Source organism: Vipera ursinii (assembly GCF_947247035.1).
Source record: "Vipera ursinii genome assembly, chromosome: 9".
NCBI lineage: Eukaryota > Metazoa > Chordata > Lepidosauria > Squamata > Viperidae > Vipera > Vipera ursinii.
The window spans coordinates 11,338,703-11,362,792 of record NC_139523.1 but is presented as its reverse complement, the minus strand read 5'-3'; the positions used below and the strand labels follow the sequence as shown (position 1 = coordinate 11,362,792).

At 41.5% G+C, this 24,090-nt stretch overlaps 2 protein-coding genes across 5 annotated transcripts in view; both read left to right on the top strand.

Moving 5' to 3' along the window:
* Positions 1–203: 203 nt before the first annotated feature.
* STMN1 (stathmin 1) lies at positions 204–9,644 on the top strand. Of its 2 annotated transcripts, none has more exons than XM_083369328.1 (5): positions 204–377; positions 2,822–2,889; positions 3,506–3,678; positions 4,099–4,290; positions 8,127–9,644. In XM_083369328.1, the coding sequence occupies exons 2-5, from the start codon at positions 2,877–2,879 to the stop codon at positions 8,196–8,198; spliced, it is 450 nt and encodes a 149-aa protein (XP_083225454.1). In that variant the 5' UTR covers positions 204–377; positions 2,822–2,876; the 3' UTR covers positions 8,199–9,644. The 2 variants fall into 2 exon arrangements, with proteins under 2 accessions (XP_083225454.1, XP_083225455.1); XM_083369329.1 differs by having other exon boundaries at positions 366–409.
* Positions 9,645–16,013: 6,369 nt separating this feature from the next.
* LOC310644597 (membrane progestin receptor alpha-like) overlaps positions 16,014–24,090 on the top strand; it is a 37,934-nt gene continuing 29,857 nt past the window's right edge. Inside the window, exon 1 of one of the 3 annotated variants that reach the window (XM_083369767.1) lies at positions 16,014–16,378. In XM_083369767.1, coding sequence (XP_083225893.1) covers positions 16,025–16,378 — 354 coding nt within the window. In that variant the 5' untranslated portion in view covers positions 16,014–16,024. Of the gene's footprint in view, positions 16,379–20,392; positions 22,015–24,090 lie in introns of those variants that run through there. The other 2 variants (XM_083369768.1, XM_083369769.1) reach the window with 2 other exon arrangements.

Genomic DNA, 24,090 nt, shown 5'->3' with positions numbered 1-24,090 from the left:
TAGGCCCCACCCATCCCAACGTAATAATTGCAATGGCCGCACGCGTAAAGCTTGGCTGAGCATTAACCCTGATTGAAGGGCGTTACGACAGCAACCAGACCCTGGATTGAAAAGGTAAAAAGCCCGGGGAGCTTTACGGTACCAACGACGGGACATGGGACTACATTTCCCATCAAACCTAGATTTTTCTTTTAAAAAAAAAAAAAAGTGGTCAGGGTAGTGGACGCCCCCCTCCTTTCTCCTCCCGCCGAGCGGCACGTGCCGCCCGCCTCAACCAATGGAGGGCGTGTCGGGGGCGGGTCACGTGCCTTTGTTTGGCGCTTTTGTGGAGCTGGCAGGGCATTTAGGCGCGGAGTCCGTGTGGTGACGGGAGCAGGTGGGTCGAGGCGAGCCTGGGTTGGAAGCGAGGTAGGGCCTGGCGGGGTGGTCCTGGCGGGGCGAGTCTACCTTGGCGAGGAGCGATGGGGCCGGGAGGAGGAGGAGGAGGCGGCTCGGGCGAGGTCTCCGCACAAAGCCGCTTTGTCTTGGGCGGGCTCCGTCTACCTCGGCGGCGTCTTGTCTTTCGCGGAGACTCGGGGGTTACGGGAGAAAAAAACGGGACGCGACGTCGACTTAAGGGCCGCTGCGAGACTTCGGACGCTCGGCTACGGTTCCTTCGCCTTCTTGCCTCCAGCTCCGCCCGGAACAGGTGGCTGCCCCGGCGCCGCTCCCTCAGACCGGCTACCTCTGCCGGTTGGCGCTCTCGCTCTTTCTCCCGGCCCCTCCTCGGTTTGACAGAAGTGGAGTGCTTTCATCCATTGTTCCGAGGGGAAGGGGCGGCGGCGGCGGCGGGAAAGAGGGGGGGGGGCGCCGCCTTCTTGCCGCGCGCGCTGACTGGCTTGGAAGGGAGGGGGCGCCAGAGACAACACCCACCTGGCGCGCGCCTTCACGGTCAGCCGGGGGGGGGAGGGTGAAGAGGAGAAATGCCTGAAATTTCCGCGAGGGAAAAAAGAGTGGATTGGGGGTGGGAAATGCGGGAACTGAAAAGAGTGTTCCCCCCCTCGCGCGCAGGCTGAGGATCCAGAAGGTTCCAAAATCAAAGAGTTCGTCCCGCTCGAAGCTCTTCTGGCGGGTCGAAAAGGGGGGGCTCCCCAGGGGAGCGGGGAAAACGGAGGGGGAGCTCGAGCGGCGGGTGCCCGGATGTTACCGTTGCAAACCCCCTCCCTTCCGAAGGGGATTGGCGCGCGCGCCTGCGCGCGCGCTCTTACTCTTTCAGGCGGTTTGAATTCGGTGCGTTCGAGAGCGGCGCGTGGGGGAGGGCGGGGCCTCCTTTCTCCTCCCATTCCCCTCGCTTTTTTTTTAATCTGTTCTCTTTAGTATATGGTGATGGCTGGCTCTCGATGGCCCCGCCCCATTGAGGGGCAACGGTGGGGTGCTTTTCTCCACCCTTCCTCCTCAGTCTTGGGCGTTGTTTATCTGGCTTGTAACGGGCAGCTTCGTGGTTTTGATTTATTTTTCTGCAAAAACGAATAGTACCCAGCAGTGCTGTTTTCCCCTTACTGGATCATCGCACACTTATTTATTTATTTTATTTTAATTCCATTTATATCCCGCCCTTCTCCGAAGACTCAGGGCGGCTTACAAGCTTAGCAGTAGCCTTCATTCTATGTATATGCCTGCTTATTAGGGCTTTCACACACACCCCCAAGCGGCATTATTACAAAGTCAGCTTAATTGCCCCCAACAATCTGGGTCCTCATTTTACCTACCTGGGAAGGATGGAAGGCTGAATCAACCTTGAGCCTGGTGGGATGCGAACCTGCACTAATTGCAGGCAGCTGGTGTTACTTAAGGAGGCATTAGCCCACTGCTCCACCAAGGCTCTTTTTTTTAGGAGCCTTAAACCATAGGGGTCCTTTTATTTCATGTGTTTTGCTGAATTCCTGCTTTATCTCAAGTCCTTTGTGTGAATGTGCGTTAAAGAGAGCCAAGAGCAATGTGGTTGCTTTATTGATGCTAATGTAGAACAAACATTGTCCTACTGAGGCTTTGTGCTTTGAGCTTTTTCAAAAAGCAGGAACAATGGCATTACTTATCTGGCTGGTAGGGCATTAGAAATATGCATTTCCTTGAGTACCTTATTTTAGGTGAGCTGTTAAATGATGTCTGGGTGCTCAAGCAACAAGCACTCCAGGGGTATCCTCAATCTAGGTATATTTTAAAGAGAAAGCCAGTATGTCTGCCTGTGTGGATATTTTATTGTCTAACTGAATGGTACAGTGCTGGATTCTTTGTTATTGCTATAGAGAAATTGCTTCTAATTTAAGACAAAAATCAAACATTTTTTTTAAAAAACTGACTATATTTAACTCTAACCTTTGCATGTGAATTTAGTGAAAAAATAGATATCATAGCTAATTGTTTATCTTTAACATAAATGCTGTGCTTTACGTTAAAACAATAAAATAACCATACTGTCATTGGTGAGAATATGGTAATGATAGTGTCTCAGGAAGAAGAACCACGTGGTACGCTGTCTTTGTTCCACATAGATGTGTTACATTTTGAATGGGTCTTAAGGTGAAAAGTAGGACAAAGCAGATATGACCTAAGGCTGACAATTCTAGTTTGATTAGTACATTCCATACTGCTTGACATTTTTAGATGCATTATTTCACATGTAGCTTCTAAATTTGTAAAACAAGGGCTAGATGCTGATAGAAGATATAACTGTTATCAGTAATGCTTATCATTTAGAACTATTTTAAATTTTTAAATACTGAGATTTAATGTTAATAGTGCTGCATATTTCAATTTATTTAAGATGTGTCTGTTTTCTTAGGGTCATTTACTGGAGTAGCTGTAATAGCTTTTTGAGTCGTTGAGTCAGTTTAGCCATGGCTTCTTCTGGTAAGTATTAGCTTTGTATTATAATGCATCGTAATTGAATAAGAGAAATGCTTTCTCAGCATTTAGGAAAAAAAGTTATATTTTTATTGGGCATTATGAGTCATCCTTAGATTACAGCTATTTCTAAAGAAAAATTGTATTTGCAAATAATGAAGATGTGTATAAATACATAAATTAAAAAATCATAAGTGATGCCTAATTTAAAGTTATTTTTAATCCTCTGGAGGTTAATTTAGCAACTGATGTTAAAAGTAATAGTTCTAAAGCAATTGTAATTGATTAGACTGAAATTGTTAATGTAATCCTTAAATGTGTTCCAGTGTTTTGCTTTAAATTTATGTAGGACTGTATACTGCAGTTGATCACTTTGTTAGGTATACAATACTCAGATATAAACATCTAGTACATATCTATCAGATAATATTAAAAAGGAAGCTTTAATTCTTTTTGTTTTCTGTAAGGAATCTAGCAATTTTTTCTTTGACAAGTATGGAATTTTATTGATTCCATAAAGTGGAGGTCCTGGGCAGATGGGGTAGCCACAATCAGCCAATATAACAGGTTTTAAAGTCTGACAAGACTCAGAATATTAACTAAACAACAATATCTCATCTAGACATTCAGGTGAAAGAACTAGAAAAACGTGCTTCAGGTCAGGCATTTGAACTGATACTTGGTCCTCCTCCAAAAGAAGCTGTTCCAGAATTTCCTCTATCTCCTCCAAAGAAAAAAGATCTCTCATTGGAAGAAATTCAGAGGAAATTAGAAGCTGCAGAAGAAAGACGCAAGGTAAACATATACTATTCTGTTTTCATATGCCTATGTGCCAATGAAAAGTGGATTGTTTAAACTGTTAGCAACTAATAGTTGACCATAAAGAAGTATTGTAAACTGCAATTAAGAAATTCATCATGCTGTAGCTGTTTCAGTACTTCCTATTTAATTGAATGGGAATTAATAGTTGCAATTGTGGTGCAAGTTATTCTAACAAAACTAAGTATTTTGAAGATGGATCTTAAGATTTTTAAGAATTTCAGGAATTTGATAAAATTAATATGATTGCGGAAGGTGGTGCTGCTTGATTTAAATTAATCTGTCAAACCATTTATTGTATCATATTAATGATATGACGGTAATATTAACCAAGATAAGAACTGTAATTGTATATAGATTACTCTCAGCTAAATACAAAATGGGTTTATATTCTAGTCCCATGAAGCTGAAGTTTTGAAGCAACTAGCTGAAAAGCGAGAGCATGAAAAAGAGGTGCTGCAGAAGGCAATTGAAGAAAATAACAACTTTAGTAAAATGGCAGAGGAAAAGTTGACTCACAAAATGGAAGCTATCAAAGAGAACAGAGAAGCACAAATAGCTGCTAAACTGGAACGCTTGAGAGAGAAAGTAAGTGTTGTTCAACTTACTTCATTTAAAAAACTATGAACTTATATTGCCAGTTACACAAAGAATAACTGACAATAGTTCTTCAGATTTGACCTAAGAGTTTTGTTTTTTAAAACATGCAATGGCTAAATCCAGAAATCATACATATACTCTAATAATAATAAAAACTAATAATCTGTTTAAGAAGTGGCTGTTCAATTCGAAGGCTACAAAGAAAGGCACTGCATTTTACAAGAAGAAAAATGACTAGTTCACTAGGCCTTATTTCTATTTGGACTAGAACTTGCGAAATCATTGGGCATGACCATTGGCTGCCACGTGAGGCTGGTTTAATCACAGCAAAGTAGTGTAATATCTAATATAATAGGTCTCATGTTGAATAATTACTGTCTTTTCAGAAAAATAGAAAAGCGTAACAGACAAGTTTGTTACAATTTGGTATAGCAACAGAAGGTTAACTTGGTTAAATTAGATTTTATGTAGCTATTTCGTAAAAGGAAAATTAGTGATAACTTCATCTCTTTTCCCAAAAGCCCAAGAAAATTTACATCTTCCATCTGAAATTAAAAGTAGTGATTGGAAGTGATCTTTATTTGTTTTATTTTTTATTTAGTTTTATTTATTTAAAACACTTATATAGCCACCCATCTTATAACCTACTGCTAAGCTTGTAAGCCGCCCTGAGTCTTCGGAGAAGGGCGGGATATAAATGCAATAAAAATAAATAAAAATAAATAAAATAAATAAATAACCAACTGTGGGTAGCTTCCAAAATTTAGGTTTGAGATTTTAAAAAAATAGTTTGTATTTGGGAAGGGGGATGTAGTATGGATTCCAGAAAAGGCAAGGATGATAGTTAACTAATGATAAAATTTGATAACAAACCTTTTTTTAAAATCTTGTTTTTAAAAGTGGATTAAACGAGAGCCATATACAACACCAGTAGACATCACATTGTAAATTGAGATTAGGAAGATTCAAATACAGTAGGCTCATCTAGACATGACTGTCCAAATATCTAATGTTTATAGAGTAGTAGGATCAAGCTCAGTCTTTCCTCAGTTAAAAAAAACACTTTTGAAACTAGAAATTCTGTAAAACAATACAGTAACGCTTGATTTTGTGCTTTAAACTGCTTTGACAGATTTGAACAATACAAACTGCTCCATAAAAAGTGTATCTTAAGATAGTAGTTTTCCTTAAACATAGGATAATTTACAACGAGAATTAATAGTCCTCTGCAGCTAACTTTTAAAACACAGGATTAAAAGATTATTTATGTAATTTAATGTTGTTGTTGTTGTTAGCTACGAAGTCGTGTCCGACTCATCGCGACCCTATGGACAATGTTCCTCCAGGCCTTCCTGTCCTCTACCATCTTCTGGAGTCCATTTAAGCTCACGCCTACTGCTTCAGTTGCTCCATCCAGCCACCTCATTCTCTGTCGTCCCCTTCTTCTATTGCCTTCAATCTTTCCCAGCATGAGGCTCTTCTCCAGTGAGTCCTTCCTTCTCATTAGGTGGCCAAAGTATTTGAGTTTTAGCTTTAGGATCTGGCCTTCTAAAGAGCAGTCAGGGTTGATCTCCTCTAGGACTGACCGGTTTGATCGCCTTGCAGTCCAAGGGACTCGCAGGAGTCTTCTCCAACACCATAGTTCAAAGGCCTCAATTCTTTGGCGCTCAGCCTTTTTTATGGTCCAGCTTTCACTGCCATACATTGCAACTGGGAAGACCGTAGCCTTGACTATACGCACTTTTGTTGTCAGGGTGATGTCTCTGCTTTTTAGTGTGCTGTCTAGATTTGCCATGGCTTTCCTCCTGAGGAGCAAGCGTCTTTTAATTTCTTGGCTACAGTCCCCATCTGCAGTGATCTTGGAGCCCAGGAAAATAAAATCTGTCACTACCTCCATTTCTTCCCCATCTATTTGCCAGGAATTGAGAGGGCCGGATGCCATGATCTTGGTTTTCTTAATGTTAAGTTTCAACCCAAGTTTTGCACTCTCCTTCTTCACCCGCAACAAGAGGCTCTTTAGTTCTTCTTCACTTTCTGCCATTAGAGTGGTATCATCTGCATATCTTAGGTTGTTGATATTTCTTCCGGCAATCTTAATTCCAACTTTTGATTCATCTAGCCCTGCCTTTCTCATGATGTGCTCTGCATATAAGTTAAATAGGCAGGGCGACAGTATACAGCCTTGCCGGACTCCTTTCCCAATTTTGAACCAATCAGTGGTTCCGTGTCCAGTTCTCACTGTTGCTTCTTGGCCCACATATAGGTTTCTCAAGAGACAAATAAGATGGTCTGGTACTCCCATCTCTTTAAGAACTTGCCACAGTTTGTTATGATCAACACAATCAAAGGCTTTAGCATAGTCAATGAAGCAGAAGTAGATGTTTTTCTGGAACTCCCTAGCTTTCTCCATGATCCAGCGTATGTTGGCAATTTAGTTCTTCTGCCTCTTCGAAATCCTGCCTGTACTTCTGGTAGTTCTCGATCCACATACTGCTGGAGTCTAGCTTGTAGGATTTTAAGCATAACTTTACTAGCATGAGAAATGAGTGCAATGGTGCGGTAGTTTGAACATTCTTTGGCACTGCCTTTCTTTGGAATTGGAATGTAAACTGATCTTTTCCAATCCTGTGGCCACTGTTGAGTTTTCCAAATTTGCTGGCAAATTGAGTGTAGCACTTTTACTGCATCGTCTTTTAAGATTTTGAATAGCTCAGCTGGAATACTGTCACCTCCACTAGCTTTGTTGTTGCTCAGTTTTTCTAAGGCCAACTTCACTTCACATTCTAGGATGTCTGGCTCGAGGTCAGTGACCACCTCATTGTGATTATCAGGGACATTAAGCTCATTCTTGTATAGTTCTGTGTAATTTTGCCGCCTCTTAATCTCTTCTGCCTCTGTTAGGTCCCTGCCATTTTGGTCCTTTATCATGCCCATTTTTGCATGAAACGTTCCCTTCATCTCCAATTTTCTTGAAAAGATCTCTGGTCCTCCCTATTCTATTGTTTTCTTCTATTTCTTTGCACTGTTCATTTAAGAAGGCATTCTTATCTCTTCTAGCTATTCTCTGGAATTCTGCATTCAGTTGGGCATATCTTTCTTTTTCTCCCTTGCCTTTCGCTTCCCTCCTTTCCCCAGCTATTTGCAAAGCTTCCTCAGACAGCCATTTTGCTTTCTTGCATTTCTTTTTCTTTGGGATGGTTTTGGTTGCTACCTCTTGTACAATGTTGCGAACCTCTGTCCATAGTTCTTCAGGCACTCTGTCTATCAGATATAATTCCTTAAATCTATGAGCTATGCCGTGCAGGGCCACCCAAGACTACTGCTAAGCTTGTAAGCCGCCCTGAGTCTTCGGAGAAGGGCGGGATATAAATGGAATTAAAATAAATAAGACGGAAAGGTCATAGCAGAGAGTTCTGACCCCTTCATGGATTACTGCCTTGTCGTGGAGAAGGGGATTGCATAATGTAATTTAATACATGTATCTTAAAGCTAGCCAGCTTGGATGAAAACTATATTATTGAGCCCATCACTACTACAGTCTGAAAAAATAGAATATAATCTGTACAGACTTTATAGGTAGATTATTTAAGCCCCAGTCCTTTGCTACATTGATACCAATGTTACCAATCTGGTACATTCCACTTTCTGTCAGGAAATTGTTCACTGAATTCCCCATAGCATAGCCAAAGGTTAGTTGTAATCCAATTTATTTGGACAGTGTTAGTTTAAGGGAAAGTACTTTGAATTAAACTCCCCAATTTGGGTAGAATTAAAATTTCTGAAGAACTTAATGTTTTCTCATTTTCCTAATTTTGTTTTACTAGGATAAGCATATTGAAGAAGTACGAAAGAACAAAGAAGGAGGCAAAGAACCTGGTGAGAATGAAAGCGACTGACTTCGTTCTGGAAACTAACTTCTCCCCTTTGTCTAAATATCCAAAGACTGTATTGGCCAGTGTTTTTTGTTAAGTTTCTAGAAACTGATGTAGAGCTGTATAGTTAGATCTGACTGTACACTTGATTTGGGGAAATAGAGGGGAGCCCTTTCATGTTCACTCTTTCTAAACTGTTGTCTTTCCAGTGTAGCTATCTTGTTGCATTTCTTCTATTCCAGTGCATTTGTTCCTGGATTGATGGCTAGTGCTGTGTTCAGCTCTGACATTTTTGTGAACTGAATATGTAGTGTAATGTTCATGCTGAATCTGTTACACTTCAGAATCTGTCAATCTTAAGATATTACTGTAACCAAGTGATTTAATAAAGCTGCACAATGCTATTATCACAGGTGATTGTTTTTGAAACTAGCATTACTACATAAGAAGTTCAAGCATATTTATAGCTAGAATATTGGAATGCAATATTAAAATATCTACAAATTATTCCTAAATACAGTGGCATAATATTCCTCAGTACTGTTTTCTGTGCAGTTGCCTATTGTTCTATGTTTACAATAAGAGCTTTGTCTTCTACCTTAGCACTTGTCAGCTGCTATTTATTGAGACAACCCAGAACCACCTCCCTTCTTGACTATTCTAGTACTTTCAACAAATAATCCCTTGTTAACATAAGATGAATTTGAAGGGATGAAGTTTCTCTTAAAATTTAGGATATCTTCAAAATTAAGTTTAGAAATAAAAACAGTTTTCCTTAAACAAGACATTAAAAGGAAACTTACCTTGTAAAAACAGTAAAAATCATTGCACTTGTAGGTTCAAAGCTTAGGTCAGAACATTTCATTCTGCTGCTTTTACAATTTGATCCTAGAGATACTTTTAAAGTAAGGCTAAGCTTTGCTCAGTAACTGAATATGTGCTATCAAAAATGTTTGTATCTTGGGATGATGACAAAAGCCTGGCATAGTATCTGTTTAACTTGTATCGTTGTAGAATGGATTTGGGAATTAAAAGCGCCCTCATGTGGCAATAGTATTGGTAACTATATAGTCAAGAATGGTATGTTGTATACTGGATTATGTTGGAAATAAAAAGCATACATTTAAACTTCAGGAACCCAGTATGGCAAGTGATTACTGCAGTTAAAATTGGTTTTCAACAATTTTAATCTTTTAAAAGTAGTTCTTTAGCTGCAGTAAAGAGAATTGATTGGGTTAACTAAAATTGTGTTTGTAGCCAACTTACCTTGATATGAGAAATATTTATCTGATATTCTATCCCCAGGTCTTTGGATGTTTTAATTAAAATATATGATTGGTGCCAATTGGTTCATGCTGTAATTTTTAATAGTTTAAACGTGAAACTGCTTCTGTGCATGCCTGTGTTCAGATATATGTGCTTGATCTCCTTGCTCATTTCATCAAAATAATAAAATTTATAATTACCATATCTCTGTATCTTAGACTTAGTCAGTTATTAATAAATAGACTCAGTCAAATTTGGTGCATTTTTCTGCTATCTTTAGATAGCGAATGTTTTGCCACTGTAAAAGCTGTTTGGAAATTTTTTGAAAGTGTTGGATTCAGAAAATGCTATCAAAAATACACATTTGAAGTAGTATAGCTAGCTGTCAGGTAAATTTTGTTAAAACAACATAAAATAAGTATAGCACTAAAGACCAAGAATTTAAAAATGAAATGCTTTCACGTATAAATTGTATGTATGTCTATTTGGTAATGACTCAGTTGATTACAGTGAGACTTACTCTTCAGGTAAGTGTGGATCTCGGCAGATAGGAACATTTGCCTGACCCTTGACTAGGTTAAAAAGCATATTGAAATTGGACCTTGTCAATACTTGAATGGGAAATTGTCAAGAGAATTTTAGGCTGCTAGGCTGACTGAGAAGTTAAAAATGTCGGAAAAGGGCAATTGCAAACCATATGTGCATTTTTGCAAAGATAACGAGAGGCATGTTTCACCATGGGTCCAAATCCATTTTATTATTTTTGTGCAGCTGCCCATCTCACATAAAAGTGAACCTGGATAGCATATCACATTCAATTGAAAAACAGATAAAATGTATTAACCACAGTAAGGGAGCCCTTGCAAAATCTTTTAAGAGTACCTTTGTCTTTTCCAAGCTTTAATATATATTCTGTTACTGAAAAATATGTCTCCAAAACTTACCTGTAACTTAATTTGAAATATATTGTGCTTAACTGAAAACCCCCCATTTTTTTGCATCTTTCTGGTGGACTGAAATTTCAAGCAAACAAATGCAGAAGTTAGAGCTTGAATCTCTACTGTTTCATTCTGCAATGCGAAATAAGTGAATTAATATTTAACACTTTTTTGGTTGAATGCAAAGCCATTGGAGTCAGAATACTGGGAACATTTCAGAAAGCATATAAATATTTTTAAAACAATGGCTATATATTTTGCCCTCTGCATATCTGCTGCATGAAGGTATGTTACTTGGGAATAATACATTCTGTCATGATAACAAGCACCAATATCGCTTCAAGTAAAAAGTCTTGGTTTTCATATTAAAGAGTTGTGAATGGGGTTTCCTGTCAGTAGGAAAGATATTTTACCACTTTTAATCCAGGCTTCCCAATTGGAGAAACATCAGTTATTCTCAGGTGCTTTCTGTCTAAATGCTGTGGTATCTTGGGTTTTAATTAAATTGTACCAGGAAGCTTAGATAACGGAAAGATATTAAAGTGAAGTTGCACTGCCATACATCTCACTCATACAGTAATATAATCCTTGTATAACTTTGGATACAAGCCTTAGGAAGTATCAATTTAGCAATAAGACTTTCCAAGCTGCTGCCCAATTCCAATTTCTTTCCAATTCTGCTACCCAAAATTCTAAAACACTTTAGCTTAATTTGGCCACCATCCACAGCAGTTGCTAGACGTTGCGGACTTAAAACATCTGGTAATAACATTGGAAAAAGATCAATCAGAAAAGTTCATTTTGAAAGCTTGGAATACCTCTTGATGTATTTGGATATGTCTTAATTTGAATTAAAATGTTCTTATATTAGGGAATTGGATTTTTGTTTCAGAAGAGAGGTAGAATGTTTAATTTATAGGCTCTTGCTTTCTAGTTTACAGTGATTTCCTGAGATACCACTTGGAACAGCCAAGTAAATTTATGTACTGTACAGTAATTTGAATTCTGAAGTGTTTCTTAGAGTACAGGACTTTAGTTTTTTTTCCAGAGCTCCAATACATGTAAGACCAGCCCCAAACACATTTTGCCTGAAATAAAATGAGTTTGTTGGATACCATTGGACCAGATACCTATCGACTGCATGGAAAAATGTCAATGTGTTCTAATAGTTTTAGTCTTCCAAGACATTCCTATAGTCTTAATCCTGTTTATCTTGCTGTTCTTCTTTCAACGTTGCAAAGGATGGTGATTTTTTGTAGCCCATTATCCTCTGCCAGGCCTGTATAAACTATGAGCATTGGCTGTTTTCTGATTATTGTTCAGTACAATAGAGACTGGTCATTTAGTTTGCATGGTTCAGTATAAAAGTTAAACAGGAAAGTCTTATTTATGTTCCTATTCTAGAATGTTGTTTCTCCAAATGTAGTTATTACATCTTTTTCATTGCAAAGGTTCCTCAAGAATAGTATTCTTTTGTAGTATCATACACTTAAGGGCCTTCCTATAATCAATCAAGCAAAGCTAAACATTTTCTCTTCCATATCTTTGTAGATAATGAGCAAATCTTTACTTCTGTGAAGAATTAATGCATTGGTTTAATAGCTTTTGCATACCATTCTATCTCCCTTTGGTATAAATATATATTGGCATAATTTTTTCTAGTATTTTGGGCATATAGATCTGTTCCTTGTTTGGAATACCTCTTGATGTATTGGATAGAAGTGTTGTAAATACTTATCTCTTCTGCAGCTTTTAAGTGGTTTCATTTGAACCTGCTTTTAAATCTGCCAGTTTTGTCCAAATTTGCTTGTGGCAAATTTGCTTCTCTCTCTGCAAAGGTTGTTGTATAATCTACATTCTAAATGGACTCACTATAGCCATTCTAACTTCCTTTAACCTTGGTTAGCTCCATTAGGTCTTCATAATGCTTGAATGTCCCTACCTTATTTGTACAATTCCATGTCATTTTTTGTCTCAATGTCTTTTTGCTTTCTATACCTGCTGTATACCAGACAGATGTATTTGATATCAAAAGCATGAATATATAGTGAAGCACATAGCTACTGCTTGATGATGCTATAAATCTATACGTTTGTTTCACAATAATATTATAGTTTGCCATTGCCTTTTTCTGGGTTTGATTCTGAAGCTACTGAGTCCCGCTTTGTTTCCTTGTTTCCCTTTTGACTTTACCTGCAAAAGTGAATCTCCTGCTCCATCCAGCATTCCTTTCAGCATCAGTGAAGCTACCAAGACCTCCCACCATGTCAGGTGAGAGAAGAAAGTATTTGACATTGTTTTTCATTGTGACAGTGGCTGCAGTACTGTATCCCAGGTTTACCTGTCCATTATAGGTTGGTGCTTCTACACAAGCACACTTAGGTGAGAATGGGGCAAGGTGTGTGAAAGGTCTGTGGTTGATGACACTAAAGGAAAATGTAGGTGGGTTAGCTGATGACTTGCCTAGGGGAGGCTGGTTGTGATGCAGAAGTACCCCCAAGATCAGTGCCAGGTTTTTGGATGGTAGGACCAGAAGGTTGAGTGATGTGTTGGAGTTCTTTGGCTTGGCGACCAACAGAGTTGAGGGAGATAAGGTTGGTCTGTTTGTGTGTGTGGAATAGGCTAGGACTGACAAAGCTGTTGTGGTAATGATGGACAAGGGGAATAAGGCAAGGGAATAAGACTTCACTTGGGGAAGGTGAACCTTGATGCTTGGTATTGATGTTATCTTCCAGTCCCTTTCAGAGATGTGTTTGCCAATTTCAGGAGTGGCATTAGTTGTCAATCAGGATCAGGGTGGAGGGATGGCTATAGTCATCTGAGAAACCCTTATGGTCTTAAGGGGTGCTGCTTCTGGGTATGAAGCCTTGCTTGACAAATAGGACTGTAGGAATCTAAAGTGGTTGTTGCTTGTGTACCAGCTTCTCTGCTGCACAGTAACCTCCCTCTTTACTAGGGCTGCTTCAGACTGTGGCTGGGTTAGCAGTGGAGTTTTCCAGGCTTTGTGGGGGGACTTTAATTTGTCTTCCTTGCTCATGGATTTCGAGGCAGTTCAGGAGCAAGTGGACCTGGTAATTGCTGGTCTAATAATGAAGGTTGTACTTTAGATGTGGCATATCTTGGGGCAGGAGCAATGTGATCTGGGATTGGAACACGTTACAGTCCTTCGTCAGACATATAACTTCTTAACTGGCTTTGGCATTCTCTGGTCCCATGCTTCCAGAGTTGCCCGGTTATCTGGGAAGAGTTTAAACCTGTTGGCCTGATCAAGTGTACAGGATCCCTGATGCGATAAGCTTGAGCATCTATCTTTTAGATCCCTGTTCCTGCTTGATTAAAGTCTCCCAAGAAGTAACAGGTGAATGGGTCCATGCAATGGTGAATGTTTCTCTGCAGGAGATAATGGTTCCATTTGTCTTTCTTCTGCTGAAGAAATCATTACTGAACCCAATGGATCTAGACAACTGTTGTCCAGTCTCCACCTTTCTGTTGAAAAGGTGGTAAGCCTGCAGCTCCAGGTGGGCCCTGAAGAAGGAGATTAGACCCCTTCCAGTCAGGATTTGGGTCTGACCATAGACTGAGATGGCAATGATTGTACTAATTAAAGACCTTTGGTCAGCCCATCTTGGGAGTAGCGCATTCATCTTGCTTTGATCTCTCAGTAGCTTTTAGCGTCATCAGTCTTGATATCCCTCTGGGCTGGCTTTGGGAAGTAAAAGGCACAGTGTTACATGGCTCTCCTTTCTCTGGGCCCACTTCCAGTCAGTGTTAGTAACATCCTAATGAGATCCAGTGGAACATCTCTTCATTTGATAGATGTTGCTGTCAAAAGTTCCCCAGGGAGCTGTGATAGTTTGCATATTCAGTCCTAGCATGATTGACTGTGGGTTTTAAGACCCATCCAGTTCCAGAGATTTTAAAACGTTTAACTTTGTCTAGGTGTTTGCTTCCCCAGTGGGAGCTAGTGCATAATTTGGTGGTCCTTCTGGATCACGATTCCTTGAAGAGCAGGTAGTAGTCATGTCTAGGTGCTAAGCTTGTAAGCCGCCCTGAGTCTTCGGAGAAGGGCGGGATATAAATGGAATTAAAATAAAATAAAAAAATAAAATAAAATATTAGCACAGGTTGCACAACATCAACTCCTGGACTGAAAGACTTTGCTCATAGCGATTCATGCTTTAGTTCCCTCCTATTTGGATTACTATATTGCATTCTGCATGAGATTGTTGTGAAGAACATTTTGAAGTTTCAGCTGGTCCAGAATTCAGTAATATGGGCAGTTTGTTTTTTCCCATATAACACCACTCACTACTCATGAGCCTTGACATCTGAAATGGTAAAAGAGGAAGTGAAGAAGAAAGACTCCACATCCTATACTGACTCCTAGTCTGTGTGTGTAAAACATACTTTTTTCTGTTAGACATAAGCTGACTGGCCTAGAAACTGGATCTTAGTAGCTGAATCAGGAATCTACAATGATGAGTCCAGCAGGCCACTTTAGGAGACAAAGATACATGGCACTCCCAATTCTGCCATCGAAACTTTTGCTGCTATTCCTGTCCTGTCTACGGTATATATGGTCAAAGTCCACTACTTCACCCCGGGTTCATGTGGGGCCAATGCTGATAGGGACAGGAACTTAGATGTGGATTCTGACCATGTGTCTCTTAGATCATTCACTTATCAAACCATCCACAGAAACTTGGTGATATCACAGTGGCTTTTATCAGCACAGCTCATCTCCAGCCATGTTTTGGAACAGCGTTCCCTAGCCTGGCTTACTTCCAGGTATGTTGGCTTACAACACAGAATGCTCCTAATCAGCCAATACTTCTGGTAAGAGTCAGGCTGGGAATGACTGAAGTTGGATTTGATTGGACTTGAAATAAACTGGAAGCAGCATTCAAAATTAATGGTTAGTTCGTTATTTATTTCAAACAAATCGTGTGGCTTCACATAACAAAGGAACCATACGCTACCCATATGGATTGCTCCACAACTTCCCAGCCCCACGCAGATGCCTACTTGATGGTTCAGCTGTTGTCTCACTTAAGCAGGTATGCCTTCTTGTCAAGATCTGGGCAGACACAAGCAGTCCCTAAGTTTCTCATCATCTCAAACTACAAACACTGGCCTTCCTTCTACCTTTTGCACCCCAAGAGAAAAATTCCAGGTGGATAGACGAAGGACCCGGTTCCCCAATTTCTCTCGTTCACGATTTGCACCCAGAGGGAAATGCTGGCCAGCTTTAGGGTCGCTCCCCTTAAAGGTAAAGGTTCCCCCGCACATGTGTGCTAGTCGTTTCCGACTCTAGGGGCTGGTGCTCATCTCCTCATCTCCGTTTCAAAGCCGAAGAGCCAGCGCTTGTCCGAGGACGTCTCTGTGGTCATGTGGCCGGCATGACTAGACACCAAAGGCGCACGGAAGGCTGTTACCTTCCCACCGTAGTGGTCCCTATTTTCCTACTTGCATTTTTACGTGCTTTCGAACTGCTAGGTTGGCAGAAGCTGGGACGAGTAACAGGCGCTCACTCTGTTACGCGGCCCGCCAAACTGCCGACCTTCTGATCAACAAGCTCAGCGTCCTAACCCACTGAGCCACGCGTCCCTTACCAGGAGGCATAAGCCAAGCAGCGCGCACTGGAACATGGGTCGGGGCGGCTGGCGGTGCGTTCTCGCCGCCTCTTCCCTACGGCTTCCTCCCCCGGCAAGTGGGGAGGGGAGGGAGGGAACCATCGGCCTGCAACCTCTAGGGGGCGCAGCGCGGGGCCGGTCGGAGTCGGCGGCGGCGGCGCTTCTGTTTGGTTCGTGCCCGCGCAGCTGCGTGGGAAAAAGGCAAAAACAGGCGAGGCGGGTCTCCCGGGGAGAGGCGGCTCTCTTGCCGCAGAGAGGCGGCCTTGCCCTGCGAGACCGGGGCCCTTCTCCCGCCCTGCTGCTGTGCTTTTCGCAGCCTTCCTTTGGGGGCTTTCCGACCAGCATCCTCGGGAAGGAGCAAGAGGAGGTCGGTAAAAAGAGGAGAGGGGGGACGGGGGGGGAAACGGGGAGGGGGCGCATCTGGAGGAGGGGAAAACTGGGACGCTGCAAGCCTCCCGGTCTTCGGGGAAGAGGCGAGAGAGTCGCTGGGCAAAGCCCCTCTTCCGAGCCTGCCCGGGAGCCTAAACGCGCGTTTGCACTCGGGTCTTCGCGCGTCCTCGTGGTTTCCTAAACTCTGAATGGTTCCAGCCGGGCGGGTCCGCGCGGAAAAAGGCAAAGCCGCTTGGAGTTGAGCGGGTGGGGGGAACCCAGGAGAGGACGGGTGTGTCGCGGGGGTGGGTGGTGGGTGGAGTGTTTCTGCTGTGGACTCCAAGGCGAGAGTAACTTCTGCTTAGAATTGCGCCTCAGGAGAAGTCCAAGGGGGTAGCTTCTCTCGAAGAAGGTAGGTTAAAAAAAAGGACAGTTTCCCCTTCCTTTGCAGCTCGTGTCCAGTGGGGAAATGTACGGCGCTGGGCTTAGCAGGACTTACTTGGGAATAACCCTGGATAGGAAAGATCGTCTACTTGCCACTTTGGGGGGCGTTGGAACTTTCGCCCGTCTGTTGCAAGCTTGTCAAAATTCATGCCCTCCCAACGGTGCTGGACTTTAAGGTCTCTTGCCCTCCGGGCCACCTGGGCCCTGGGTGGCAGCTACAGTCCAGCATTCCTGGAGGGCAGCTAAGGGTCTTTCTTGATAACTTCACCTTTTCTCCAAGAGAGGAGGTTTTGCTCAGACCCGTACAAGTTGGTGCTGGGTGGGTGCTGTTTGGTTACTCCCAGCCTGGGGTGTCTTTGGATTCTGAGAACATCTTGTGGAGAAGGTTGCTCTGCCTGGCTTTCTGTGACTTAAGACCAGTGGTGGGATTCAAATATGTGAACAACCGGTTCTCTGTGGGGATGCCGCTTCCGGAAGTCCATTCTGGGCCTGGGTAACAAAAAATTAGCTACCGGTTTTACCGAACTGGTACTAACTGGCTGAAAACCACCACTGCTTAAAGCCATCAGCCTACTTCACACATTATCTAAGCCGTTATGTGATTTAGGGCTTCGCTTACTTGCCCGCCTCAATAGCTTTTGAAGTCTCTGGAAGCAGTCTGGGCTTCTCAACTGTGGGAGATGTGGGAAGAAAAATGATCCTTTTCTTGCCTTCCTCACTCGGTAACCTTTTGATGTGGGGGAAAGTGTGGGTTGACAACTATTCCACCCTTTATCGGCTGGACATTCTGGGAGCTGTAATCCAACACATACTGGGAAGGTTTGGAGACAGCTAGTTAAGCTGGAGAGACCTAAGAAAAACAAACTGCAGCTAGGAAAATTTCAGTGGCTTTTTAATGCAGCCTGAATCCCAAAGCATGTATATTAAAATCAGTGGGGAAGAGGAAGGTTCTTTTAAGTTTGCGCACAAATTCTTGAATTGCTTCTAAGGAAAATCCAAGCACACGCACACACACACACCCTCCTCCTTTCCACCATGTAGAGTTATGTAACTGGGTGGTGTTCTTCAGAGCTAGTCTGGCTGTTTTGAAAAAGGTGCTACTGTCTTAGTGGTGATGTTTTTCTTAATCGAGTGGCACTTAAATCTGCCTGTAGCTATATGAACTTGGGTGGCGGTTGAGATTATGAAAGGAGAATAAGAAAGCTGCAGCTGATGCTTCTCCTTCACCTTCTGCTAATATTACTACTACTAATAAATAATAATATACCTTAAACACCTTCAAAGAACAGCATTTGCCAGGTGCTTGGGAAGGGTAAGTCTAAATATCTGACTGACTGGGTGATCAGTCATAATAACAATAATAATACTCTTTTTCTCTCTAATACTAAAAGTGACATAGAGGATTATTATTCAAAAACCAGAAAGCTGTTTCAATGTCATGGTATACAGCAGGGGTAGGCAACCTCAGCTCTTTTATGACTCATGGACTTCAACTTCCAGAATTCCTGAGCCAGCTTGTCTTCAGCTTGGCTGGCTCAGGAATTCTGGGAGTTGAAGTCCATGAGTCATAAAAGAGCCAAGGTTGCCTACCCCTGGTATATAGCATGAGACTGGGCAAATGTTCTGACTTTGGTTTTGGGCATGCCTGCCTTTTATTTAGTTAAAGGGATCGCTCCATTGTTGCGCCAGTGGTTCTTCTTTTATAAAAGGGACTTTTCCACGGTTTCTGGGATTTAAATCTATCTTCTACCTAAACCACCTCCGCAGATAAGCTAAGGCTGCAGCTTTCCAAATTCCCAGTGGAGCTTTAGGAGAGGGGTGGATGAAGACGAGAGGAAGACATTAAATTGGCCAAGACAAAAACAAAATTTGAGAGTGGCAGTAATGGGAGTCAAAATTCAACTCATCTGGGAAGGACCCTCGTTGGGAAAGTACGTCATGCAAGAAACCAAAAGAAAATTATGCTTTAATATTATTTTATTATTTATTTTTGATTTTTCAGTCCTTTATTATTATTATTTTTACAAATAACCCAAAACAGCGAGCATACCTAATCGTCCTTCCTCTTCCCATTTTCCACAACAATAACAACAACCCAGTGAGGTGGGTTGGGCTGAGAATGACTCACCCAAAGTCCCCCGGGCAGATTTCACACCTAAGGCGAGAGCAGAACCCAATTATTATCCTGCATTGATGAGAAAATATTAGAGAATCCAAAAGAATTTCAGGAAGGAAACTCAAGATTGGTCTCCCAACTGATCTGATTCTTAGTGATACAGAATGACCTTTTGTGGGTAGAATATAACATAACATAATGGAATTTTTAAAAAAAAAATCTTAGAAAAACCTCTGCACTTTTCAAAGCACTGAAATATTCTTCTTAATACGCTACTTCTCCAGGTGTAGGACAGAATGGAGTGTGTTTTCTTCTTTATGTGCTGAGTTCTCCATGTGTAGAACAGAATGTGGCAGGCTTTCAAACCAAGTGCGAGGGTGAAGAAAATGATTGCATTTAATGTGGTATTTTCCCACCTTCGGGGAAAATTAGTACAGGTTGTGCTGCTGATTCTCAACTCCTTTCATCTTGCCTTCCACCTGTCACTGATCAAAGAACCTGGACTTTGGCAGAAATCTGAAAAACCGGTTCCTCCATGGGATTATTGTTGCGAGCTGCCCTGAGTCCTTTGGGAGATAGGGCGGCATATAAGTCCCATAAATAAATAAATAAATAAATAAATAAATAAATAAATAAATAAATAAATAAATAAATAAATAATAAATTAGCCAGCCCCACCTATGCAGGTAGAAGGCATGTTTCTACAGACCCGCTCAGCCAAGGAACTTCAGCTGATGGGGTCCAGAATAACCTTTTCTGCCATGGCTCCTGCTCTCTGGAACATCTGCCCCCCCCCCCGCCCCAGTCAGATCCACTCCCATCCTTTTGGCCTTCTGAAAGGCCTTGGAGACATGGCTGTGCCAACTAGTGTGTGGCAGAGATGGACGTGGCTGCTCTCTGTGTGTGCACCTTGCTCCCTCCCTCTCTATCCTGCTTAGTTTTATTTTAACTGACTTTTTAAATGGAAGGTCTTTAGTTAATGTTTTAATGTTTTATGCTGCATTCTATTCATTGTTTGCAAGCTGTCTACAGTCGCTTTTGCTGGGATACAAGATAGATAGATAGATAGATAGATAGATAGATAGATAGATAGATAGATAGATAGATGATAGATAGATAAATAGATAGATAGATAGATGATAGATAGATAGATGATAGATAGTTGATAGATAGATAGATGATAGATAGGTGATAGATAGATAGATAGATAGATAGATAGATAGATAGATGGATGATAGATAGGTGATAGATAGATAGATAGATAGATAGATAGATAGATAGATAGATAGATAGATAGATGATAGATAGGTGATAGATAGATAGATAGATAGATAGATAGATAGATAGATAGATAGATAGATAGATAGATGATAGATAGGTGATAGATAGATAGATAGATAGATAGATAGATAGATAGATAGATAGATAGATAGATGATAGATAGGTGATAGATAGATAGATAGATGTTCATTTTCCTCCAAACATGCATGCATGTTTAAGCACCCCATTATTATATTATCCTTTACAGCAGCTTTCAAGAGTTGATTTCAGTTCTTTACCTGGTGGCTCACCTATACTATTTCAGAGTCTTTAATTAACAACCACTGGTCTACATAACAAGGTTGGTGTTTTCCAGACGAGCTTTACCAGAACCTTGGTTATCCTTGGTCTTTGAATATTCTGTCTAGAACATGTAAGATTTGACCTCAAAGCAGCTGCCATCCACCACCTACCTCATAGGGCTTGCCGGTCTAAGCCAACCTGGCTTTGACTATTTTACCTGATTATGTCAATTCAGACCTACAGTAATAAGCTTTCAAGATATTCGCTGCTTCTTTTCTCATAGTGTTATTTTTTCTTGGGAAGTGCCCAAGGTCTTTGAGACTCAGGCTCTGTTCAAATTAAAATAAATAAATCAATGCGTTTAGGATCATGGGAACGAATTAAGGCTTCTGCAAACATTTCTGGCTATATTGTGTCAATCTTTTAGCTCCTTGCAGCATTGTTTAGAATAGATGAATGAGACATTATGAGTCAACTCCTTTTTTTCCCCCAAACCTCTTCTAGCTAGTTTCTTTTGTCACAGCTGTTTTGTTAGCAGGTTGCTAATTGAACAAATGTAGGCAGGCAAGCAGGCAACCCTGCTGTGTTCTGGGTTTTCATGTCTAAAAGATATTGCGGCCCCGGTTTTATACAAAGAGGTTGTCACCATTAGAGCCCTTTGTGGCTTGGGGTTGGATTACCTGAAGAGCCATCTTGTCATTTCTACCTATCCAGTTTGTTCAGACAGGTTGGGCTTGCTGGAGGTCCCAACAGCCAAGGAATGTTGGCTGGTTGGAACTAAGAGAGATGCCATAGTTCTCTGTCATAGTTCTGCCCTTGAGGAACATTCTCCCTTCAGATATCAGCATGACCCCTAGCCTGCTGACCTTTTGCAACATCATGGAACCTTCTTTGTGTGCCCAGGCCTGGGGCCCTGTGTCCTGGCTGTATGACCATCCATAGTAACAGTTTTACTTGGCGCCAAGTATATTTATTTGCTAACTCGTTTTTATGTTTTCCGATGTATGCCATCCAAAGTCATTGAAATCAGATAAAGAAAGATCCCAAGCAGAAAGGAACAAATAGCAGATGATGGGAGAGACCAGGCCCCACTGGTTGCCTGGGCACCCTCTGGATGCATGAGGACCACAGCTCTCTTGAGTCAACCCTGGTTGTGTTCACAGGACGTGCGTAAGCAGGTGCCTGCCCACCTGATGTTCTACTTTTGTGCGAAAATGGGATCATAAAGCGGTCAATGGTGCTTGGTTTGCTTGGGCCCCACAAAGCTGCAAGAAGCCGATGATTTGTTGCACTATTAATAGTGCCCTCCAATTGTTACGAAAACCAGGCTAACCGGGTCCGATCAGACAAGAAGGCAAAACAGGAGGTATCGCTAATGAACTTCTAGCATGAAGTGCAATTGTATCTGCTGAGTCGCTCTCAACCTGGTTAAAGTCTGACCTGCATGGACGTAACTGATGCTGATCGGCTTTGACCAGTTTTTTCCAGTGTACAGGAAAGAAGGAAGGAAGGTGAGTTTCTGAAGAATCTGAGTGAGGCATTATGCAAACTACATTCCATGTCTTTTTCTGAGTGTGTGAAGCAAAGAACAGGACCGCTTTCTTGGTTTAAAAAAAAAAAAAGGTTTCACCTCCACCCCAGTGCTCTGTGGGGCAAAACCAGAAAATTGACTGGACCTGGTTAGCTGGTTTTTATAACAACCAGAAGGCACCATTAACTCTGCAGAAAATATTCAGCTGCACGTTCACAGATTTTCACTGCATAGGTTTTCTTGCTGAGAACAAAACCAAAACAAAACGGGCTTGTTAGGACCTGTTTAAACCCACCCAGAAAACCCACCCAGTTCCTGACTCTCAAATAATCTCATTGTAACACCAGATCCAGCCAATGGGTCCCCAGGAAAACAGATTAAAAAAAAAGAAATGGAATAAAAGTATTACACACACATATCCCCAAATCACTCGATAGTGAGATGGGTGGCATATAAATAAAACCAAACAAAATAAAATAAAGCACAGCCCTAGTCCACAAAAGATGCCAATCCTGGTCGTGAATTTTAATCTGGCCTCACCAAATCACAGTGAATTTCCTTCAGCTGCACTTGCTGGATTCAGAGTAGACTCTGGGGGTGTTTTTCCCATTAAGTGTTGCAAGACGCGCTCTGTTATTTCATGAAGCGATCTCAGCCAGTCGAAGAATTGGCCTGAGCACAGAATTAGCCATCTCTGGCAGGAGATGAAAAGCTGCCTTTGAAACTGTAAGGCAGGGGCGACAGTTCCAGGAAGACTAAGGCTTAGTGGGGCATTGTTTGAAGGAAAATCAAAGCCAGGGTTTTTTAATTATTTCATCTGCAAAATATTTTATTTTTTGTCAAAAATACGATAAGACTTCCTTTGGAGATCTTTCATGTAGCTAGTTTTACATTCAAAACACTTAAAATATCCTGTCCCGGGTGTTGGTCATTAAATCATCAGAAAGTTTGCTGGTGTGGATTGGACAAATAGAAACCAAAAGTATATTTCACGATTGTTCAACCATATCCACTCAGGTGTGAAGGTGCAAATATCCTACTTCTGATTATGGAGGTTCCATTCTCACCTGCCATATGAATAAGCACCTGCAAACTGAATCAGTAGACCTCACTACCTTTTTGTGTAGTAGGGAACATGCAAAATATTTCCAGGACCTTTTCATGAGTGACATTCCAGGTATGCTCATAGACCTCTATCCAACACTCTTTTGCTGTGTGGATTCTATACTGAAGGCGATCAGGTTTGAGCACCATCACTTTGAGATAAAATCTGAGTGTAATTTCTATTTACATAACCCTTATTGAGTAGTATTTGAGAACAAAAAAGGGGGAAAAAACCACTTTAAAATGAATGACAGGCATTCAGAGCTTTTTGTTAGCCATTGACCATTCTTTCCTTTCCTATTTTCTAAGTACCACTCCACTCCACTCTACTGAATTTGAGAAGGAGGCTAGAGAAGAGGTGTGGTAGGAGATGACCAGTGGAGGGGTCAAACACATCATCAGTCTTGAGTCTCTTCACACCCACAGGAGATCTCATTCCAACCCACCTGGAATTCCTGTGACTTTTATTTATCGCCAATTTGCTTGGACCATTAGTAATTCAGATTCTTGTAGAGAGCTTAAGCTTGGAATAAATCTTTATCACCCATTCGAACTGCCTGGACCTCTTGATTTTCCTGGCGCTTAACAAGAGGAATTCATACAACTGGGCCCATCCAGATGAATTTTGTGGTTGGGTTTTCCTTCACTTTATAAAACGAGAGGTTTTATAGGTCTTTTGCTTGCCACTTTTTGAATTATCTTGAAAAATTGTTCAGTGACGATTGGCCGTTCAGTGATGAAGAGAGGGATAGAATCAAGATCACATAAAGTGTTAATACCACTTTATAATGCCTTGGTAAGGACACACTTGGAATACTGCATCCAGTTTTGGTCACCACGATGTAAAAAAGATGTTGAGACTAGAAAGAGTACAGAGAAGAGCAACAAAGACGATCAGGGGACTGGAGGCTAAAACATATAAGGAACGGTTGCTGGAATTGGCTATGTCTAG

Coding starts and splice junctions, on each gene's coding strand:
- STMN1 (XM_083369328.1), top strand. Junction 3,679..4,098: donor CTGCAGAAGAAAGACGCAAG/GTAAACATATAC, acceptor TTTATATTCTAG/TCCCATGAAGCTGAAGTTTT. Junction 4,291..8,126: donor TGGAACGCTTGAGAGAGAAA/GTAAGTGTTGTT, acceptor TTGTTTTACTAG/GATAAGCATATTGAAGAAGT.